General features: G+C 41.0%; 1 protein-coding gene across 1 annotated transcript; it reads left to right on the top strand.

The window, feature by feature from the left end:
* Positions 1–198: 198 nt before the first annotated feature.
* Positions 199–24,365, top strand: LOC118411212 (COP1-interactive protein 1-like; the record flags this gene model as incomplete). The annotated part of the gene is given in 38 exon segments (XM_035813301.1): positions 199–265; positions 540–689; positions 848–975; positions 1,177–1,287; positions 1,741–1,935; positions 2,136–2,206; positions 2,558–2,678; positions 3,054–3,197; positions 3,552–3,674; positions 4,138–4,329; positions 4,613–4,756; positions 5,182–5,301; positions 5,709–5,819; positions 6,119–6,229; positions 9,556–9,740; positions 10,164–10,344; positions 10,863–11,042; positions 11,540–11,630; positions 11,862–12,052; positions 12,299–12,442; positions 12,826–12,966; positions 13,290–13,499; positions 13,751–13,915; positions 14,362–14,565; positions 14,906–15,025; positions 15,923–16,039; positions 16,232–16,354; positions 16,835–16,888; positions 19,028–19,132; positions 19,635–19,748; positions 19,878–19,931; positions 20,170–20,274; positions 21,093–21,215; positions 21,684–21,763; positions 21,925–22,022; positions 22,620–22,800; positions 23,023–23,165; positions 23,604–24,365. Coding segments are annotated over 38 exon segments (5,097 nt in total), but the record flags the coding sequence as incomplete, so codon positions are not given.

Below are 24,365 nucleotides of genomic sequence, written 5' to 3' on the forward strand. Positions count from 1 at the left end.
AGGCAAAAATTTGGGGAAGTACATGTGTGGGTGTATGTCTGGATTAAATACTTTTCCTAGACTTGACTCACCACCTATCCTATTTATCCTGTATTTAGAGATACACAACAAAAAGGGAACTCCATATGAATTTTTCTGAGGCTGTATCTTGTCCCTTGCAACAGCTGAATCATACAAATAAAAAGCTTTGTTTTCCAGTGTCAGCTGTCCACTGTGAAAGAGAAATTAGACTCTGTGGAAGAAGAGAAGTACAAGATAATCCAAGGTTTGATCTGTTTCTATCCCTCCTATATGCCAATGTTGTGTCCCATTGCATGCCATGGAAGGCTTGTTTACCGTTTAGGTAGATATCTGCTACAAGCCCCATAACCTGTAAAAATTTTGTATCAAATGGTTGCCATAGCAGGCTGAAGGTTAAGTTTGCCATGTAGGATAGCCTTGTTTTCTTTTAATATAACGTAGTGAACCTCAGTAGATCCATTTATGAAGTAAAATCTGGTCCAGGCCTCTTCCGATACTGGTGTCCATCCCCATTTCAGAGCTGGAGGCCAAACTGTCAACCCACGAGGAAGTTGTCCAACAGCTGAACGAGGTTATCAATGAGACAGTGGAGGAGAAGCAGAGTAAAGAAGAGGAACTTGTCACTCTCAGGGCTAAAGTCAGCCGATTGGAGCTGCGCTTGAATACAGGTGGGAAGAAGTTCATTGTTCCTCATCACAACATGCTCATTACCTGTGATTTGATGATTGTACAAAACTGTTCACCATCATCAACTACGTTCACATCCAAGACACAAAGCATTGTTTGAAATGAAGAATTTTTTTTTTCTATTCTCTGTACACTACAGGGAGTAACAGCAATGATGAACTGCAGGACACAATCTCCAACCTGGAGCAGCAGCTAGCCTCATCGCAGAAGGACAGGGAAACAGAAGTCAGCGCCTTGCGAAGTAACATCAACATGCTGGAGAAACAGGTAATTACACCCAGCTTGATAACCAACAGCTCTAAGTCATGGCTAGTTTTGATAGTGAAAAAGAATGACATCTTGGAATGGGATTGGTTCTCTTACAGTTAGAGGTGTATGGCTACCAGCTCTTGGGGATGAGTCCAAATAAAAAGAAAAGATGCTGTTGTTTGCTTGAGAGAAGGAAATTTTACTTCCCTATGTATACAGTTGGAGGACCTTCGCCAGCGAGATGGGTCTGAGATTCTGGGCCTGCATGACCAGATAGCTGAGCTGGAGGGAGCGCTGGCAGCATCTCACCAGCACAACACCTCTGATGACGTGAGATTTTAGTATAATACTTTCCTTTCTTCTGTGATTCTATGATTGCTGCAATGAAGAATAAAGAATGAAGAAAAGACCCGTCCTTCCATCCAAGAACAGAAATTTTCTTGTTGGAATGGATAGAAATATGAACTGAAAATGGAACTTTGATACCTTTATGAAGGTTAGATATCCAGGGAAACAATATTCAAATACAATTCAATTTCTACAACTGGATAAAAAAGAGTTGTCTAGTGACATTAAAGAATAGTGATGGATGTCAATCAAAATGTCCTGAAGTAAATCTCTATTTTTTATCCAGTTGTAGAGATTGAATTGTCTTTGAAAATGGAACTGTGTGTGTTGTTTGTGTTGGTGGTGGCACAGTTCCAAACTTCTTCCTGCAGGCTGAGTTGGCCCTATTCCAAGATTGTTCCTGTAATCCTCAATCTCTTGTACTGTGTTTTGCAGGCCTTTGCAGATGAACAGAAGAATACTGCAGAGGAACTGGTGAAGAAAAATCAGGAGATTGCACATCTGGAACAACAGCTGTCAGACCTGGAGAAACGCAGGCGGGCATACAGCACATCGGACACAGAGGTCATCGAACTCCGCAAAACCTTGGACGAAGCATTGCTGCAGTGTGAAGTACTTCTGGCGGAAAAGGTGTGCTGTTTTTCCTCTTCCAACATCAGCGAGACTGTATCTGAGGAAAGCAATGTCATGTCAAGTGTTGACTGGAGTCCCACAATTTTGCTAGAGGATGTTTGTTAGGAATACAGAAATCAAATGATAGACTTTGGTATGTATCTTAAGATGTCTTAATTGTATACTAGGCCATATATACTGTGTCTGTCCGCCCACAGACTACCCTGGAAACTGCCATTGGAGACCTGGAAGACTACAACAGTAGGCTGAATGCAGACTTCCATCATATGTAAGTGGGTCTTTTGTAAACATCTAAGTTTATGCACACTGTCACGGTCTAAGTTACCATAGGAAACTGTCAACAACATGTCTTTTTCTTAACACTGAAAGTTTATAGTTTTATAAGTTTAGAGGTCTACACTAGTTTGGAGCTGTATGCTTTATAAGGATTTGCAACAACAAGAAGCTATATACATGGTAATTTTCAGGATTTGCACCAATGAGAAACTGTATGCTAATTTTTATAATTCGCATTAATGAGAAACTTTTTGCTAATTTTTGGGATTTGCACCTATGAGAATCTGTATCATATTTTTTTTGTATATTCACCAATGACAATGGTCTGTAATTTCCTTGCCAGAGTTGTTCAGAAGGACCAGCTGCAGGACCAGCTGAAGATGAAGGAGGAGGAGCTGAATGAGCTGGAGGAGTTCACCCGGCTGGAGAGGGAGATGCATGAGGAGGAGAGGAGGGCTCAGCAAGTCAGTGTGTTTTTTTTACAATATCAGTAGACCATGAATAATAAAGTTCTTCATGGTCTACCAATTTGTCTGGGACTGCCTGTCACCTTCTTTAGGGCAATAATGACTGGTTCTACATTTCACTGCAGCCTGGTGTTGCTGCTGTGGCATTCCAAATGCGGTCCCAAACATAGAGTATTGTAAAATTCACATAGATACTTCAAGCAACAATACAATTCAACGTTGGCAAAAATAATCTTCATTCAACATTAAGTTTAGAAATGCTTGTGTTGTGAGCTAAGTTGTATTATCTTAAAACTACCTTCACAGAAGGTTAAACATTTTGTTGTGAGGAGATTTTGTTGTGAGTAGTGATGTGATTTCAAATCTCCCTAGACTGACATGACTGAGAACAAGCCTTCTGAAGATGAACTAGCAGCGCTCAGGAAGACAGCTGCTGATGCAGAGGCTGTTACTTTGGAAACCAACAAGAAACTGACCGAAGTATCTGATGAGAAAGAAGAGCTGGTCTCCAGATTGGTAAGTCATATGTTTCATAAAAACCCTGAAAAACATTTATAGGTCCTGAAATGCCATGAATGAGTTTGTCACGTTTGAAAATCAGTGCCTCATTTGTTGCCGCTGGACAAAGGTTCGTTTTATATAGATGACAATAAATACTTTATGTTTTGGACTGCATATATAACAATGCCTAATGTTTGGGACTGCATTGTTAGCAGTGACACCTAGCTGCAGTGTGCAATAGAACCAGTCAGTGTTGTTCCAAGTAAGGTTATAGATGAAAACGGAAATGTCAACTGTGGTGTTGTGTATCCTGGTTGTGCATCTGTAGGTTAGAATGATTCGAAGAGAATGTTTCCGTTGGTTTTCTAGGCTGGACTAGAGAAGCAGCTTGAGGAGCTGGAGAGGGAGAAGGCAGACGCTGACTCTTACCTACACCTGGAGAAGGAGCAACACCAGCGGATGGTTACAGATCTCAGGGATCAGCTGCAGAAGGTGGGTGTAAGGGAGCAGACAGTTCAGTTGCATAAACCATAACTATATCCTTCTGCTCAGCAACACCCCCTTTCCAATAGAGACTGCAAATGCATTGCGACCGCTGAGAGACTTTGCAGATCGCTCAATGAATTTAGTAGATTGAGAAGAAATGTTTGTTTGTTTTTTGTGTCTTGTCTTTTAAATAAAGTATAACATCTTGCATTATGTTCCAATAATGGAACGTAAGTCACACCAATCCCATTTTGGTCACTGCATGTTTGCTCAGTTTGCTAGTGGAAAGGTGCCTAACCACATGTAGTGAGTCCTTGAATTTATCGCAAATGCTTCAGTCATGTCCTAGCTTAACCCCAAATGTTCTGGGCTTTAACTGTAATACTTAAACAATTTTAGAGGTGCTAGAGATTGACAACACCTTTGACTACTCTGTACAATGAGATGCTACTTTTGTTGTCCGTTCCAGTCCTATGATGAGAGTGCCCAGCTGCGTCTGCTGGTGGAAGGGGATACCACAGTGGACCTTTCAGCCCAGGAGCAGTCTACTGAGAAGATTAACGCCCTCCAGGAGAAGCTGCAGGAACTGCAGGCAGCTCTCCATGCCATGACTGCAGAGAGAGACCAGGTCAGGCTGGACCTGGGAGAGGCTGTGGAACAGGTTAGAGACTCCTGAGATACTAACAACAGCAGGCCACAGCAAGTACATTTTATAGATAGCTACAGGGTGCACATTAATTTTGGACTGATTAGAAATTTTGTTCCCCATCCAATGTCTTACCCTCATTGGGGAAATGGCCCTAAGATTTCCTAGATTTTGTTATGTACATGTAACAGCCACTTAGAGATGACTTTACTTTCATAGTTTATTCAGCTGAACTTGGTTCTGTATTTGAAGGGAAACAAATGTACCTATACAGTATTTTTTGTTGCCCTTTTCTCAGGTTATGGATTCCCAAGAAGAGCTGTACAAACTACAGCAGACCTACAGTGATCTAAAGACCAGACATGACCAGCTGAGTCAGGAACTTCAGGACATACAGGCACAGGGACAGAACACAGAGGCAGGGCCTGACACTGAGGGGAAGGTAGGTTCTCTATTTGACAAGGGACTTTCTTACTAGCAAATGGACTCTACATAAACTGTAATACAGACAGCACAACAAAGGTAGGGCCTGACAATACTGAGGGGAAGGTAGGTTCTCTATTTGATATGGAAGTTTTTACTGACAAATGTACTCCACAAACTGTAATACAGACTTCAATTACACACAGAGGAAGGAGCTGAAAATACTGAGAAGAAGGTATTTTTCTTTGACACTTACAGGCCAATGCTCTGTAAAATGTAACACAAACACTGGTAGCACACACTTGTTTCCCCACCTAGAAAGTGATTAATCTTTGTTCATTAGTCCATGTCATATGCATTGTGTTTTTCCTTGTAGTCTTACCACAAGTTTAAGAAATGTGCTGTTGCTTTTTTTTTACCTGTTTTTACCTTCTTCACCCACAGGCCCACAGACTAGAGGCTGAACTGCAGGCAACAGTCGCCAGGCTGACTGAGGCTGAAGAAGCCTTAAAGGCTCGTGTAGCAGAACTGGAGGGACAAGCTCAGGATGCAGCTGCAAAGGAGGTCAGGAACCTGAAGTATATAGTCACCTTGTAGTGCAGCCAGTAGGTACCAATGTGTGGCTGTTGTAACTTGCTCAAGGCACATCCTTGCAGACAGGACCCCCATTTGACCTGCCTTGGAAAAGACGAAAGATTAATTCAGCTCCAACTAGAATGCCTTTTCCTGAATTTGATCCAGGATCTCCCAGTTACTGACTAATTGGAACCAGGAGCTAGAACCAATTGAGCAACAGGGACTTCCTCATCATGAAATAGTAGATTGGCATAAGCTTAATAGCTGAAACATTCAGTCACATAGATAGTCAAAACAGTAGGCCTCACTGAAACTCAATGTGTTAACTTTAAATTCTGCTCCATCAAAAAAAAATGAGTTGCTTTGAATTGAATGTTTATTTAATTTTATCCCAGGAGGAACTGATTCAGCTGAGAGAGGACCTAGCCACTAGCCAAGGGAGTGTGGACAAATTGTTGGAACAGCTGAGTGCCCTAGAACCCAAAGAAGCGGAAAATTCAAATCAGGTAGACTCCTTCAATTCTTGTTGGGCTTAGAGAGAAAGAAAGTCAGACTTGTAAATATTGTTATGTTTTGATATCTAGTTTTGGTGAAATATGACGATCAATTTGGCAAGGATTTTTTTGTATCTTTTATAGCTTAAGTAATGTAATTCAGCAAGTCTTACAATTTAGCTGTGCGCAATATTGTTTTACTGAATCAATGTACTAATATCTGTCAAGAAACCAATCTTTGATACAAGTAGATTTTCTTTATCAAATTTCACTAGTCATGTGAAGGTATTTTTTCCTTTTCTGTTCTAAAGAATGAAACTACACATCTAAGAGAGGAGCTTGCTGCAAAGGATAGCCAGTTGGAGCAGATGTCTGAACAGTTGAAGACTTTTGAACAGAAGTCAGCAGAAGATTCACTCCAGGTGTGTATTTTGAGTGCTGAAGTTAATCTTGACAGACTTGTAGCCCAACAGTTCATGTATTAATTAAAGCTCCCACATCAAGCATATTTTAAACCATGATTGTCTTTCCTCACTTCATCATCTAGGGAGAAAAGATACCTTAACTGCCATTTAGTTACCCTCTTACAAGTTTGAAGTCATTAGAATGAAGTACTCTCACCTCTCAAATAAACGTACCGGTACGTTTATTTTTTTCCGCCTCAGAATCCACCCGGTACGTCCTTATTTTAGACGGTACGTTTATTTTTTTTTCAAATTTGGGCTTTTTTGACTAACCAGGGAACTCACAAATATTGAAAGTTGGAATTTTCTGCCCATATTTCCGCAGTTTTTTTGCTCAAAATTCACTAAATCTATCTAAAAAGTATCATTTTCCCCACGTAAATCTGTTGTTTACATTGTTGAAAGTTGCCGACAGTCAGCAGTGGCGCGTGCGACCAACGCCCCCTGAAGGGCGGAGTTTTCTTGAGAGAAGCAGCTTGAGAGCTTTTCCGGCAAAAGTCTCAAATTACCCACTAGCTTGATTTCACATTAACCGGCAAGTAAATTTAGAAGTGTGCAACTAATCTTGGACAAGTAAAAAAAAAATCCAATAAAGATATGGAAAGGTTTCAAGTGTGTTCTCTTCAAATTTCCGATGTATTTTATCTCTGTTTACATTGTTTGAGGCCGGCAGTGATGCCAGCCCATGTAGACCTCTCCTAATGGAACACGCCTCCAAGGGGGCGGAGTTAAATAACTCAAGCTTTGTGAGCCGGTGCCGCCTGTGATCATGGAGCCCAGATGGAGCCGGGAAGTCTACTAGGGTTGTGCCGTTGGCATGGGAACCATCACAACATTTCTGTTAGATGTCGCATTCTCAGCTATATGTCGATCTTTCCCTGGTAACTTCTACACTAAAATGTATTTCTTTTTACCAACTTGCAGGTAAAGTTGTGGATAGAGAAAAAATTCTAGTTTATGCTGCTTGTGAAGTTGTAAAACTAAAAGATTATCCTTGCTCCAACAGAGTTCTCAGGTCTCTCATGCATGTAACACTTTTGGGGGAGTGGCTACAGTGCTGAGTCTATGATCGAAACATTTGGGGAAGTTGTGTTTATTTTGGTTACTACTCCGTAACCTTTTCTAAAGATAAACATGGCCAAATAACAATTTACTATTGTCTCTAAGTTTCCACTCAGTATTTTGAAATACAATATTACAAAATACCCTTTTGTATTTCTATAAACATCGAATCTTTTTCTAACTTGAAATGTGTTCTTTCCCTGCATTCAAGTGAACTGTTCCCCTAGATAATAGATCAATCAATCAATCAATCAATCTTTATTGCGCAACAATTGTACGGGTACAATGTATGGCAAGTTCGGGTGTAATACATGTACAGAACATCAAAACTAATATCTACGTGGTTGCTTATACATAACAATGGTAAGAGGGTTCTATGTAACAAATGACTAGTCGCTATGCTACTTTAGCTGAGCGGATTAATTCATGGGAAACAGGTATTACTAGAACATAGTGGTACACGATACAGAGTTAACATCAAGTGTTTGTGTCAGTACGATTCCTTTTTTGAAAAGCAGTAGAGATGTATTGGCCTATGTACAAGGAAATTGCATCAGGACATGACATAAGTAAATTGAAAGTTTCTGAACTTGTCTTAGGTAATGTTATGTTTGTAGTCTTGTTGATAACGTCCATAAGTTTCTGCCTTTCCTCAGTATATGTGGGACATAATAATAGAAAGTGTAGTTCGTCTTCGATACCATGATTGCAAGTAGGACAGCGTCTCTGAGTGGCTGGTATATTATTATATCGACCTTTTTCTATCTCCAAACAATGTGCACTAATTCGCAATTTTGTTATGTTAGCAACAAATGATTTATTTTGAATTGATGAAAGGTACTTTTCGAGAGTGAAGTTGGTCTTGAATTTAGAATAGGTTTGCAATTTGCTATAATTTCTTATCTCTTGCCTCCAGCCAGAAACAAACGTGTCTTTCAGACGTTCCTTGAACACGTTTCCAAAATGTTTGGCGTCAACTGCAGGGTTTAACCAAACATTTTGGAAACCGTGTCTGCACAATATGTCTTGTACATGTACGGCCCAGTCCTGTTCTTGTTCAACAGCAAAATCGTAAGCTTTTTTAACTATTCTATCGTTTGGAAGGTTTTGTAGTCTAAGCCAATATTTAATAAGTTGAGATTGGGCTTCAATGTATAATGGAAATGTTCCGAGTTCACCCCTTACGGCGGCATTAACGGAACTTCTGGGAACTTGAAGTAGGATTTTACAGTAATTGAGAAGAACATGTTCTAGATCAGACACTTCATATGAGAATTTGGGATGTGTCAATAAAATATTTTGATTCGATAATAATTCCGATTGATATAGAATATTTAATTTGTCACTATATCTCTTAAACCGGACTAGAACAGGACGAGAGATGAAGTACAATGAATGGCATGAATGAAAGAGCTCTAACTTGTAGGAATTACACTGGGGATTGCTCTGGAAGGCTGTGAAACTGTTAGAGCTGTCCAGCTTTCTTTCTGAACTGGGGGTTATCTATTTTACAAACATGTACATGTAGTCATGCATAGTCATGTTTGCCAAAAATAATTTTTGCCATAAGTGTTTTTACAATGTCCAATTAGTTTATTATTTACTTACTACAAATTTTTAAGATGTAAAGGTAAATCTTAAAGATATGAGCTGACAAGTTGCCCAAAATACACCAAAAACCATTGGTACTCAGGCATAAATAAGTAAAAAGAACCTACCTGATCATCTTCTCTTGGACAGAAGTAGTATGGACACAGTTTACATGTCAATTTGGTATTTTTCCGGGGAGTACTTTTATTCCAGGGGGTACTTTTATTAGATTTTGAAGATTTGTCCGGGGGGTACTTTTATTCCAGGGGGTACTTCTATTTGAGAGGTGAGAGTACTGTAATTTGCATACATGGGACTCCTGACAATCAGCCTGGCTGGTGTTTTGTTTGTACATTGTATTTATCAACAATGAGTGCCAAGTCAACTGTCAACAATAACTAGACACTTTATAATCATTGACAGGCATTGTGCCTCAATTGCTATCAGGCATGTACGTTTTGCCTTGTTGTTAAAACTGAATTCTTCACGGTTTCTGTTACATGCTTGGTCAACATTGCATCTAAAAACATGACCTTATAATATATGTTAGACAAAGTTCTTTACCGTATGTTCCATTAAAGTACTTTAGTATGAAGACTTGTTTTACAGGATTGATTCACTTGTGTTCACAGGTGTCTACATTGAAAGATAAGCTGTCCAGCATGGAATCAGACTTAACAAAAGCACACAAGCAAATTGAAGACCTCCAGGAGATCAGTGTCGACGAGGCTGATCTGTCCAAACAGCCAAAAGATGTTCAGCTGCTTCATGAACAGCTACACCAGGCCAGGATGGCGCATGCAGAGTTGCAGAAGCGGTAAACAAACAGTTTTATTTCTTATATCTACGTACACCAACCAACCCACATGGACTTCATGTAATCAAACAACAACCTTCAGCTAATAAGCACTTTTCCTCAGCCCCTTGAGTGGTTGTTTAAAAGATGTCATGACTTGCTTCAGTTTAAATCTTTAGAAATATGTTCACATCCTATGTACAATGTACAAAATTAGTTATAACTGGTTGACCATCTCACTGAAGCTGTGGTACGTTGGCATTGTTGCCGCAGTTGAGAAATTTGACAAAGAGCTCAATGAAAAGCCATTTTAGGGTTTCTGTGTTTTGTTCCAGTTGCTGCCAACATAGTGCAGTCCAGTGAAATGCTCCCTTTACACCAATGGTGGTTATATATAGATAACATATACAGGTACAGAATTGTTTCTCTGAATGATGTTTGCAGGTATGAGAGGCTGGAACACGATCTCAGCTGTGCTCAGGATTCCAAGCTAGCCGAAGAAAACAAGGACATCTTCCAGCAGCAGAAAATCACACAGCTGGAGATGGCACGGCGAGAGTCGATGGCCGTCTCATCTAAAACAATGGAGGACAACAGGAAGGAGATAGACAGTCTGACCAAGCAGGTAAGGTCTGGTCAGAAGTACTAGCAACTTAGTAGAAAGTCCATTCTTGCTACTTTATATGCACAGTGTGTTCAGTGTTTGTGTATGATTGTAACTGAGGTGGCAAGGCAGTCTTGTGGTTAGGGTTGTTTACTTGGAATATAATGTTTCTGGATTCAAATCCCTAGCAGACCTCAATGTTGAGCCCTTCAAAAAAGCATTTTATAATTGATTTAATTAGCTTTGGTTAGGGATGGATCATGCCCTCTGCTATTGGATCTAAACCGGAAGTCGCGTCTTTGAGGAGAGCCACACCGAAGATCAAACACCAAAGAACCTACCACGTTAATAAAAAATAGTAGGGTCCATCCCAGTGTGAGTGAACTAAACCTTACAGTCCAGTCTTAAGCTGTTTGATACTTACTCTACCGCTTGCAATGTGTGAACCAAACAAGCAAACAGATTATTTAAGAGGAAAGTTTACTGCCAGAACAGGTTTACTGTAGAATTGAATTCTGTACACCGTTTCTCCTATACAGATGTGTGACCTCCAGGCTAAACTTCAGCACCAGATGTTGGAGTGTCAGCAGGCGGTACATGAGCGGGAGAAGGCTGTGGCCAAACTGGAGGACTACAAGGTCCAGGTGCGAGACCTGGAGAACCTGCATTCCAGCCATGCAGCAAGCACCAACAGGCACCAGAACATGGACCCTGACAAGGTTTGTAGTTTGCAAGGAAAGTCTTTCATGTTTAAGCCTGATATGTTACAAGTTGTACCCGATTCAAAATTGTCCTCATCACTGCTGCTACATCTCTGATTACCCCATGTTTCAGTTATATGGATGACATCTGTGAGCTCATTGATATTCGTCTGTTTCCCCACAAGAAATTCTTTGAACATACTGTAAATTGTACAAAGTAGTTTCAAAAATGAGCAAATATGGGAACCAAAGGATACTTAAGTCGTAGAATGACAATTCCAAAATCAAAGAAGAATCTAATGTTCAGTTTTGCCGATGGTTCAGCCCTCCTGATCTCGTAGATTTCATTTTACCAAATTTTTTTATTTGTATGCTCACATCAGTTTTAGGGTTGTTCCCTAAAAATGTCATCTATATAATCAAATTAACATGGCCCTGGAAAATAGCAATATAGTAAATGACAATATCTTCTTTAGCAAGATGTACTTGATGTTAGCAGCAATTTATATCCACAGATGATGAAGATCATAAAGCAGCTGGAACTGAAATTGGATCTCACCGGACAGAAAGTTCAGAAACTGGAAAAGGACAACAAGAAACTGCAAGGTGAGTTTTCTAGCACATTCCTTACAGCTAGTAGATGGCAATGTGAAGAATGTCAGAGGAAACTGTGTTTGAAATGGTAGCTTATTGGCAAGACTCTTAATGCTTGCATCAGTGGGAAACTTTATCTACAGACCACTAAAATTGAAAAGTGGCCACATTGATCTAATATAGAGATGGCTACTTGTACAGGTTTAACTATATATTCCTACCCCTTCCCATCCAATTGCTCAGAACTAGAGGACACATGTGACAGGCTTCAGTTTGCCAAGAGCCAGCTGCAGGGGGAGGTGGAGAGGTCCAAGCTGGCGCTGGAGACTGAGAGGGAACAGAACTCCATCCAGCAACGCCGCAACAACAACTCCAACCTAGAGATGGTGGAGATGAGACGACAGGTGGAAAAATTTGCAGAGGAGGCTAGAACGGTACCATGATCTTTACTCTAGGACTTCTACTAAACATGCCTCTCATGTATCATGTTGAGAGTACAAAAGTATAGATAGCAGAGGCATAGGTCTATTGAGGAACAGGTCTGGATCTGGATAAATACTAGACATGGTCACTAAGGGAGTCAAGTTATGATCCTTATGATGTCAATATAAAGCCTTTATCAGGTGAACAGCACCCAGTATTTAAGCCCTGATCTGTATCTGTATTATATGGCAATGTAGGCCTCAGGAATGGTGGCTGCTAAGGAAGAGGAGATCAAAGCTCTACAGGAGGACCTGCAGGCTGCCAGGAACAAGCTTCAGCAGGGCAGCGGCAGCTCACAGGAACAACACAAAATCATCATGGAGCTCAAACAACAACTACAGGTAACCTCCACACCAGCGCATGTTACACAATCTCTAGCTATCAGGAGCTGGTTGGGTCTCCTTCCCAAGAGCTTGTGGTCATACACCTCTACACCTCTAACTGGAGAGAAGCGTTCCCATTCCCAGAGTCACCAATGCCAGCTCAAGATTCTTTATTGATGTGATAATCAGTCCAGTAAGATGGAAAAGCTGCCATCACAGCCTGGTAACAGACAGTTCTGGCCATGATTGGTCCATGATTTAGTTTGTAAACCACAAAGATCCACAGTATGTGTAAACTTTGCAGACAGCTTTGGTCACCAACAGTTTTCATCAGTCATTCCCAGACATCGAACCCCAGCCATAATCTTTGTAAAAGTTCAGTTTCATATTGTTTATCTCAGTTTGCTGAGGATGAAGTAGAAGTGACCAAAGGACAGCTTGGTGCTGCAGAGGAGAATCTCCATGCCAGCCAAGAGAGACTAACAGAGACAGAAGGAAGGCTAGACAAGACTTCCAGGGATCTACAAGAAGCTGGGCAACAGGTTGGTATAACAATATGTTGTTTGTTCATATGACTGAGCAATTACCAATGTACTGTGCTGACATGCAAATACAATACAAAACATGCCTCTCTGCTGTCAAGGCCACTGTACTGGACAAAGTTTACGAAGTAGTGAATCTTTGCCACAAAGCTGTACGGTTAAATACGTGTCATTAGCATTTTAAAGACTAGGCACACAGGGACCTTTTGCATTTTATGCTGCTCAGAATAGTCCAAGAACTGAAGCAGGTAAAACTGAAAACTTAAGATTTAAGATTCAAATTGGTATGACCTCTTTAAGAAGACCACATGTTACTTTGTTAGGTTGAGAAGCTGATGAAGGACTGTAGACAGCTGCAGGACAAGTGCTCTGAGCTGGAGGAGGTCGGGAACAGTACGGCTGCAGCCGCTGACCAGCGTGTGACAGACTTGCAGAGCAGACTGTCCAGTCTGGAGACAGAGAGGGACACCCTCCTACAGGACCTCAGGTCCATCAGTGGACAGAAGGGGCAGTTACAGAAAGATATGGAGAAGGTACAGTCCACAGATGTGAAAATGTTTTCTCACAGTAGGGACTCTGGTATGACTTTTGGCCTGTCTGACAGGTGTCTGTCAGGTTTATTTGTATTTCTGTTGCTCCCAATGTACATGATACAGCCATCCTCAGTGCTGTTTTATTTTGTTTTATAAGAACTCACCACACTTATCAGTATGAACTTGATGTGTTACACCATGAGTCAGTTTACTGGGTAAACAATACATAGAAACTGATGTTTGTTGCACAGCTACAGGAAGACCACACTAGCAAGGTCAACTCCCTCTGTGACCAGCTAACAGCTGTGGAGGAGGAGAAGGACAGCCTGAGACAGCAGCTGTGTCAACAAGGGGAGACGGGACAGGCGCTGGCCAACCTACAGGCCAAACTGGACCAGGCACACGACAACCTCAAGGTTAGTCTTCTGCCAACACGTGTCAAGGCTGTGGACATGGCAAAATGTCAGGCAGTTTAGATAACTCGTACCTTTTCGAGGCCATGAAATGTCCCAGAAAGGTATGCACTTTTGAATGTGTGAGGAGAATGTTTAAGACTGACAGTGTAACTCTCAGGTTGGAAAAGTTTATATTGTTCCTGTTCCCGCCACAAGCCCAGGTTTTTGTTAAAATGTTGTTATCCATACAAGGAGGAAGAAAGACAAGAGGGTTAGGCAATCGAAAAAGATGGGGTGATATCAGAGAATGGTCTGGCATGACTATATGTGAAAAATTAACAGAAAAAGCAGGGTGGAGAAAACTGGTTGTCAGATCTTCTGTGATGCCCCAGAGGTCAAATGATGGAGATGAGATCACGCATGTATATGTACATGTATTCTCTGATATTCTCTGTCCTTACCATCAGTTGGAAACAGCTAAGGTAGGCGGCTTACACATTGAGCTCTCCAAGACCAAGGAAGCCCTGGCAGAGGTGGAAGCACAGGTGTGTGGGCTGCGGACAGACCTGACAGACAAGGACAGCCAGGTGGCAGCTGCAGAGGGTGCAGCACAGCAGCTACACTCACAGCTGCTGCAGGTGCGCACAGACACCGCCACCCTCCACACACAGGTAGGTCTGTCTACAGTACGGTACCTCTAATTCACAAGTAACTTTCTATCTTCAACATGCAAGCAAGGTAGTTTGTCATAGTTCCTGATGTGACAGAAACATTCCATGGTTGGCAAAAGAAGTAGCTTCTAGAGTAGCAAATGGTTAAAGAATATAGCAGGTACGATTCCCTTCTCAAGTTCTGTAACAAGTTTTTTCAACAATAAAAAAGCAATTTTTAGCTAAGAAATTTTGCATAAGCTAAATCTTATATTCATGCGCAAGTGATTTTTTTAAGAATTGAAAGCCAAGCAAACTAGGTTTTATTGCTAATATGTCCACGTACTTTGATCCCCCTCAGCTGGAAGAAGCCAGAAGTCATTCTGAGGACCTCTCTGCTAAGCTGACAGAGACACAGGCAGACCTTAGAGACCTTCAAGACAAATACCACAACTCACGCCTGGAGGTCAACGATCTACAGGTCAGTTGGCAGTCTTCCTTCCTTTAATAAAGGGGCATTCCACTCCACACGGGAGTGTTATTTTCCAATAGATGTTAATTTTTGGAAGTGATAACTGCATTACTACTTCACATTATACGATAAAGTACCCAGTTGCTCCACATGCCTCAAAAGCATTCACTCTTCTACTAAACTCCCCAAGTACCCTCTAATTGAATTAATCCTATGGCTGAATACAATGCAAAACTTTTAGGTAAGGTTACAAAACTAATTTCAGGTTCGCTAAGAAATCTCGTCTTGTTCTTGTATTCTTTGCTATCTTATAAACAATTTGCCTTCTCGGTGTGCTTAGCGTACCTCATTTATCCCCAAAATATGTACGATAAACAAAGTGTCTATGCGTATAGGGAATGCATGGGTAGGGTCTGCATGGGTTTAGTGAGTGTCATTATTGTTTTATGAAACACACATCACGTAATTCATCCCAAGATGAATTCCACAAAATTCGGCTGATTATGTATTCATTGACACATTATCTATTGGAAAACAAGACTCCCTTCTGGAGTGGAATGCCCCTTTAAGCCTCTGTCAGCCGTATTTGCTGATGTCCAAAAGGTTGCTCAATTTGAACAACAAAAGAAGATTGCTTGTATTTTGCCTAAGAATCAACCTTATCGAGTTCAACAGGTGACCTACGTCAATCCCTAAAACCTGTGCAGTGATCAAAGAACACAGAGTATAACTGCCAAAAATGTTATTTATAGCATGCCGACTTTATAGCATGCCAAGTTTTTGTGCTGTATGAGACAGACAATACAACACAACCATGCCATGTAGATTTATACAATAGACTGAATATGTCCAGTGTTAAGCAGTGTTGTTTGGAATAGTAATGTTTGATTCTTTCCTCTCTCAAAGGATGTGACCAATGAGTTTAAGGAAGAGAATGCAGCCCTGGCCGGCCAGGTATCCCAGCTGGAGTCAGACCTGACGCAGACAAGAGAACGTGTGTTCTACCTGGAGGACAGGCTAAAGGTACAGTCTTATACCACACAACTTTTGCTTATTCACAACCAAATATCTCAGGGAAGAAATGGTCTTTATATCTTTATGTTCTTGCCCCTTAGGGTAAGTGATATTTAAAAATCGTATCCAACCCTGTGAATGTACAATTGCTGTTATTGTATCTTTGTGCTTTGTTGATATATGAGTTCTTGCTCTTTCCAGGAGGCATCATCCCAGCAGACTGATGACTCAGAGCTCCAGAGCCTCATGACTAGACTAGCTAACCTTCAGGAGGAAGGACAACAAGAGAAAAAGAAGTTTGAGGAACAAATTTCAAATCTGTTGGTAAGTAGTCTTCTGCTTGATAGAGCTATAGTCACCTATTGGACAGAAATAAAAACCACGGTGCCTTATGGATAGACAGTCGGAAGCCTCCTACTAGCGACTCAGCAAGGGTTCTACAGATGGACCAAGGACGTTATATGATATAGCGTCCTTGGATGGACAGAACAGTTGCTTTTTGCCATGCTTTTCAGTCGTCACTGTCAATTGATACATGTTTATTCAGTACTCAAAGATCGGGTCTGTGTTCACTTTGTGCTTAGTATTTGTGCATCCTCACTGTAAGAGTCGCCTCCAACACATTACTGTATAGTGTATTGTTTTAAACGTACAGAACAGTTGCTTTTGACAATGTAGCGCTAATAGACAAAATAGATAATGGGGAAGGCAGGCAGAAGACAGAGGTTTTGAGTTTGCAGACATCAAGGTGAAAACATGAAACCACCACAAATGCATTTACATTATTTTTCACATTTTCTCCAGGACCAACTGGACAAGAAGGAGACCAAGGTGCAGAAGCTTCAGAAGGAGCTAGAGGTAAAACATAAACAATTACAAACGCTGATGTTTATTGTAAACTTTGCATATCAGAAACAAATATCACAAAAATATATCTTCTATTTTGATCCAGCTTGATGCTACATGTACTATGATGTAGTCGTCAAAAGGAGATAAGGAAAAAGACTGACTGTCATACACTGTTCAACATGTTTCCATAACTGTTTCCTGCAGGAATTCCAGGAGTTCCATAGTCGGGAGTACCAGCGGCTGGAGAAGTGTTGTGATGAGTCAGACTCTGAGCTGGAAGAGGCAAAGCAGAAGCTCAAACAATACGAAGTAAGAGTGTGGACCAGAAATGGTGCTCTGGTGGTATTGAAAGTAGTTATTGTGGTCAATGAATCTATTGTAAATTCAGAATATTCTGGTAGTTGTTATAACTGGATAAATGTTTGGTTTGCTTCATTTCTCCAGGACCAGCTGGACAAGAAGAAGACAGAGGTGAATGATCTTCAGAAAGAGCTCGAGGTATAAAACAGTTATAAGCTCTGCTGGCCCCAATAATAATTGATGTAGATTGGAATATTCTGCAGAACCAAAATTAGTAAATACAATATCAAATGCAAAAACAATATCAAATAAAGTATACAATACAAGTTTAGATGTCAAAATATGATACTTTCAAGTTTGATCTAGTTGAGGAAAATCGACTGTCTGAGAAAGACATAGTCAAATGTATTTGTTCTGGAGTTCTCATACACTGTTTGACATAACTGCAGGAATTCCAGGAGTTCCATAGTCGGGAGTACCAGCGGCTGGGAGAAGTGTTGTGATGAGTCGGATGCTGAGCTGGAAGAGGCAAAGCGAGAGCTTAAACAATATAAAGTAAGATTGGACCAGAAATGGTGCTCTGATGGTACTGAAAGCGGTTGACACTCACTGTCTGCAGTAGTTTGCTGAATGTTCCATGTTGCCTCCATGTTGGGACTCCTGGAGTCTTTCTTTCCAATGTGTGTTTGCTTTGGTGTGTGTCTGATTATTTGAATACAGTTGGTACAGTGGTAGGAAATCAGTGAGTGGGAAGATGACTGCAAAGGTTACAGTTACTTGAGTAATGGGAAGTACAAGTCAGACTTGGTAGAACTAGACATGACAGATATGTCAGTCCAGGTCATCGCTACTAATTTGTGGGGAGGTATTGTTTTGTATTGTCATGTTTTTGCAGTGTGTTATATATTTTCCATCTGCTATTCATGTCCACTTTAGCATGATAGAATGTGCTCATTGGGCACATGTAATTATAATGTTAATTAAAACCTCATTTGCAGAATTGATGAGCCACAATTAAACAAAATATACAAGAAATTGTAGATTTTTCACAAGAGTCCCAAATTGTTTTTGGTTAGATTTGTGCTTTGAGTGTTGTGTTGTGTGATGAGGTCCCCATTGTTATATCTCTACAGGAGGCAGCAGGAGCCCAGCAGCACACATCAGCAAAGCAGCAAGACCAGAAGGTGGAAACCCTGAAGGCCAACATCAAAGCTCTGGAGGAAGAGGCTGAAAAATCTAGAAAAAACTTGCAAGTATGTCTGCATTTCAAAATTTTCTATTGGTTATGGAGTTAAGAAGAAGGGAGATTGGGAAAAAGAGTTGTTATATAAGCTAGATTAAACATGTCCTCTTAACATAAAATGTTGAGCCATTGTGTACCTGCAGTGCAAAAGGCGATCAAAAAGGCAATCAGTTGGTTACAGTATGTAAAAGAAGCAGTACTTGTCAAATAAATCAGTTGTGAATACAGTACTGCAGCCATTGTTATGAGCTAGATAAATGTTTGGTTTGCTGTATTTCTTTAGAACCAACTGGACAAGAAGAAGACTGAGGTGAAAGATCTTCAGAAGGAGCTGGAGGTATAAAACATACACAGTTATAAACTCCGCTGGCACCAATTATATTTATTGATGTTGATAGGAAAATTATACAGAACCAAAATGACTAAATCTGATGCGAATAAAATGTTCAATTGTCAAAATATGATATTTCTATCTTTAAGTTCAATCTAGTTGAGGACTAAAATCAAGGAAAATAAGCTGTTTCTGGATTGTCATAGTAAGGTATAGTTACATCTGATGAAAGTCTTCACACTGTTCAACATGTTTCCATAACTGTTTCCTGCAGGAATTCCAGGAGTTCCATAGCCGGGAGTATGAGCGGCTGGAGAAGTGTTGTGATGAGTCAGATGCTGAGCTGGAAGAGGCAAAGCGGGAGCTCAAACAATATAAAGTAAGACCAGAAATGGTGCTCTGATGGTACTGACAGTGTTCGACTGTCTGCAGTGGTGTGCTGAATGCTCGTTTTAATGGAGGTAAAAGGAGCATTCAGCGAACCACTGTAGACATTCAGATGGTGTTTGTAATGGATCTGTGTATCATTATTTGAATGTTGTTGAGGGGCAGGATGAGAAGTAATCAGAGGCTAGCAGGATGGGAAGGTTGGCTTGGTGAGGGTCGACAGTTGGTTCTGCAGGCTGGGAGGAGTGATTAATGTGCTGTGTGAAGACTCGAACCCAAAGATCGAATGTGCACGGGAGTGGAGCCTGTCCTGTGTGAAATGGACAATGATCGTATCCTATTGACATATACATGAAGTGTGTGAGAGATTTTACACATCTGATCAGAAGTCGTAGATTATGGGAAACATGGTGATAAAATGAGGTTGATGACTTAGTCCTGGTCCATAGTTGCTAGCTGGACCGTGGTGTGTGATGATGGCTCTGTTGTTACAGGAGGCAGCTGCAGCCCAGAAGCAGACAGAACAGCAAAATGAGGAAGTGGAAACTCTCAAGGCCAAGATCATAACTCTGGAAAAACAGGCTGAAAAATCACGACAGGACCTGGAAGTAAGTCTGCTTTTGTAAATCTGTTAGTCTTACACTTTATAGTAAGGTTGAGACCATTAGCACTGTTATACAAGTCTATCATTTTTATTAAAAGCACATTGATTTTCCTTTTTCTTCTACTGTCTTCAGGACCAACTAGACAAGAAGACAGCAAAGGTGCAGGAGCTTCAGAAAGAGCTGGAGGTAACACAGAGTGACATTCACTGCAAAGCATAAACCCTGCTGACTCCATTAGTCACTGAATGTTTATTGTAGGTTGCACACATCTATTAGATGTCACGAAGATATCAAGCTGTCTACTTTCTCAGACCGTATGTAGTTTTATACTAGTTGTGAAGAAAATTAGAACAAGATCCTAGTCCTGGACAGTTGGAAAATTCGTAGTCCCTTGCACTGATGTTTCAATAACTGTTTCCTACAGGAATTCCAGGAGTTCCATAGTCGGGAGTACCAGCGACTGGAGAAGTGTTGTGATGAGTCAGATGCTGAGCTGGAAGAGGCAAAGCGAGAGCTTAAACAATATAAAGTAAGACTGGACCAGAAATGGTGCTCTGATGGTATTGAAACTTCGAATGAAAGTGGATGACTGCAAGAAACCAGGAAAAGAGGGGGGAATTGATAGAGAAGATAATCACTTCAAGTGCAGATATAGTGCTATAGACCAGGGCTCTAGCCAGCGTCCGTTTTTCCGTCAATTGACGGAAATTTGCTGCTTGTGACGGAAAAATTTTAAAACCAATCCGTCAACCTTGACGGACAAAAATCTGATAAAAGCTCCTTGATGGAAGCTACAGGCGGCTTGGGGATGTTGTCCACGGCCGTAAAAGCCACACACTGTTTGTTTTGCTATTGTTATGATTGTTAACAATGTGTGTCGGTGCTCTTTCGCATACGATAATCTAATTAAAACCAGTTTTTCAAGGTCTCTCTAACTCCTGGAATAGTGTTTTTGTGACAATGGGAATTGGTTGACGGAAAAAAATTTCGAGCTGGCTAGTGCCCTGCTATAGACTATCCATCACATTTAGTATTTGAAGTGAAACATCCTTCCTTATGTCATGTTAGAATTTCTAGGAATGCACCAGAAGTTGGTATAATTTTGGAGTCCTCGAAAAATTGCAACAACGTCAATTCCCACGTCCAAATCTGGTATTTCAGTTTTCGCCATCACTTCTTGTGCAAGCCCATAGAATACAACTTTGAAGTATGTACAATACAGTAATATACGAACCAGTTTAGAACACCAGGTACTGATCATGATTTCAGCCAAGTTATGACAACATTTTATTATCTTATATAAAGTACATTTTGCAGACTTAAGTTGTGCTGTTTCCTTACCTTTAGGAGTCTATGGTCCAGCCGAGCAGCTCACAGGAAGTACAGGGGCTCAGGACTAGATTCACTGCCTTCCAGCAGTCAGCTGTGCAAGAGAAGGAGGCCCTACAACAGGAGAACAAGGCCCTAGAGGTATGGTACCAGTACTGGGCCATTATTGTATGAAGTTGTACCAAACTTCTGTTCAGCTCTGAAGTCAATGGCAGCCTGTAGTATTTTTCACCATCTGACTTTCACTATATATAATATTTTACATCATAACTTTCAATTTCCTTTGTCAAGACTGTTTTTGGTTACCTGCATCTGTGTGTCTGTCTGTTGACAGCATAACGTGAGAAGTTGGGGATGGATCTTGATGATATTTAGAAAACAATTAGATTATGGGCCCCCTATTGGCTTTCCATGGCACTGCAGTGGCACTTTGGTTTTGATATCTTGTGTTCTGCATGAGATAGGGTCATGGTTTTTGGTTGATAGATAGCTCTTGCAGTGAAGAATGGGTTGTTCAGAGCCCCAATTCTAAGTTGTTTGAATCCACATTTGGTATATGGCATGTACATGTAGCAGACCATGTTCTTTTCTCTGCTCCCACATGTGCAGTCAGAGCTGGCCACGTCTAAAATGCAGATAGCAGGCCTCCAGCATGACCTGCAGATTGCCGTGGATCCTTACAAAAAGAGGTTGGTGGACTTAAATTTTTTCTTGTTGTCAAATCTATCATTTTAAAGCTTATGAAAATACCTATTCATCAATTTCATTTCATTAAGTTTGATCTTAAGTTCAACAAACTGCATTGATAACATTGTAAACTTCATTAAACTTGTCTCCACCTTTTGTTCAGGCTGAGAGTGCTTGAAGAAGACAACTTGAAACTCAGGCAAGACGTACGGGACAGGGAAAACGAGATCCGCCGTCTTCGCCAGAACATGGATGACAGCTGTAAGTCAATGTCACTTCTTTATTAGTTCAAAGGCTTTCCTCGCACATTTGTTCTGAAAACAGCAGTTTTAGTTTGACATGATGGGTGATTAGTATTCTATGACGTCAGTCTTCAGAATTCTGAACGCATTGTGCTGATTTCAGGTCTCAATACAATTGCTTTCATGAAAAGAATGTAGCAATAGAAGTAAAGTAGTGTACATGATATCATGTTCAACACATGAAGACTAAACCTTGCAAGTGCAGATAATATCTTAGCTTAATGTGCTTTTATCAAGATGAGCATTGCTTAGCATTTGAATGGCCAAACGTCTATGCTAACGGACATCAAGAGATCAAGATTTGATCCTGGAATTCCTGGCTTGACACTTCCCTCACTCCAATCTGGCGTAAAAGTTTGTACCAGGCTTTGTTTGCGAGGTCAGAGGCATTGAGAGGATGTTCCAATGCCATGCCATAGACACAGTGGATAACAACCCACTGCCTCTTCTGTTCTTCAGCTCCAAAAGGCTATGGGTCTACCTTTACCTTTACGTTTTGAGCATTCCAATGTGAGTAGTTAAGTTTAAACAGAGCTTTATGTTGTGCCCCGTGCAGTCCAACAGCCCAAGGAGGCAGCGATCTACAGCAGCGGCTCAGGAATAGTCAACAGCACGGCTGTCTACATCCTGGAGGCCGAAAAGTCCAGGCTCAACGGGAAGGTCAAACAGCTGACCTCTCAAGTACAGAAACTGACCGAGGCTCTGGACAAGAGCAGGGGCGATGGCACTGACATTAGGTAAGGGGTAGGGGAGAAACCTCAGATGTATGAAAGTCCTTCAAAATGTGTAAGTATGAGGTACCTGCCAAAAAGGTCTGGAAAATTATGTTCATTGTGATACCCTTTAGCTGAATGCTTATCTTCCTACCGGCCTTATTTTTTCAGGCCCAGAATCGGAAACACATATCTTTCTTTCCCCTAGGCCTTGGCCTAATTAAAGATACCTTGTTTTTTTCTCAGACGGCAGTTTGAGGAGGCAGTGCGAGAGAAGAAACGTCTGGAAGAGTACATCAGCCACCTGCGGCACCGGCACACCAGCCGGCAGAGCCATCAGGAACCGACCAGTGCCGTGCCCGGGCCTGTGGCAAGGACTATGTTAGAAGGTACAGTCACTGTGATTAGTCCTCGTCTTGCAATTTGTTGACCTTGAACCTGCCAGAATTTCACTTCCCTTATCAATGCTGTGATATTGTAGATGGTGGTAAACCCAACACTTATCATGCTTTCCAAGCTGGGTTGTTTATTCAAGCTACAGCAGCCCTATAGTGTCCCTAAAGCTGAAATGGATAAACTCAGCTTCCTTTGGGCAGCTCATATCTTGGTCGTCTGCGACGACCATGCAACATTAACATCAGGAAATTTGGTGGTCTAGTTTGTCAGCTGTAAATTACATTTCTGGTTGTAATTTTCTCTCGATCATCAGGCAATTTTTGGAGATAGGCAGATGTCCTCATGTCTTGATTTAGCTTGTTTTGAGTGGAACCATGATGTATTGTCCCGTGTTCTGGTATCTTGTTGACTATGCCCCAATCTTCCCTCAGGTCTCCAGAACAGTCCGAGTAAGGCCGGCAGTCCCCGGCTGCCCCTGAGCCCTGCCCGTGTGGGGACCGTGAGTCAGGCATCCGGGGCTGCAGGCATCGCCCAGCGGGCACAGACTGGAGAAAACTGGATGGAACTGTTTGACTATGGGGAGGATGACAAAGACCTTCACAAAGATAACCCCAACTGTAAAGTTAGCTAAGCTCCAGGGATGGTTCGTCCAATCATTCAGTTTGTACGTATATTCATGTATAGTATGTATAGAATGAGCTTGTAGATTATGGTGTCTCTGAGAAATAAAGTCTTTTTTTCTATTGTGCAACCCTGGAACTGTACACTTCAAACCTGTATTCTTACTGTCTTTTACTATTTGGTGAAGTGAATACGATTTTCTTTTAATAGCTGGAGTTACTATAAAGGATTTCTGTAGTATATTGTTATTTGTAAATGATCATCGATACACAAATAACTGATACAGCAAATATAGAAATATATAAGTTTTGCAGAGTATTGTCTATTTCAGATGCTAGTAATGCAAGATTCATATCTTTTGCCCCTACAACTTTAGCATTCTACATTCCTATTCTTTGCAATTCTATCATTTGGTAAAGTGAATAAAATAATTAGTGGCTTTTAACATTTACTGAATAAAGCAGTTATGTAGTATATTGTTTTGATTGTGAACATCAGTAAACAAATTGCGGATATGGTAAATAGTCTGAAGTGAATTTTTAATATGTACTTAATAAAACTTTTGAGAACTT

This window comes from Branchiostoma floridae, chromosome 3 (genome assembly GCF_000003815.2).
Source record: "Branchiostoma floridae strain S238N-H82 chromosome 3, Bfl_VNyyK, whole genome shotgun sequence".
Classification (NCBI taxonomy): domain Eukaryota; kingdom Metazoa; phylum Chordata; class Leptocardii; order Amphioxiformes; family Branchiostomatidae; genus Branchiostoma; species Branchiostoma floridae.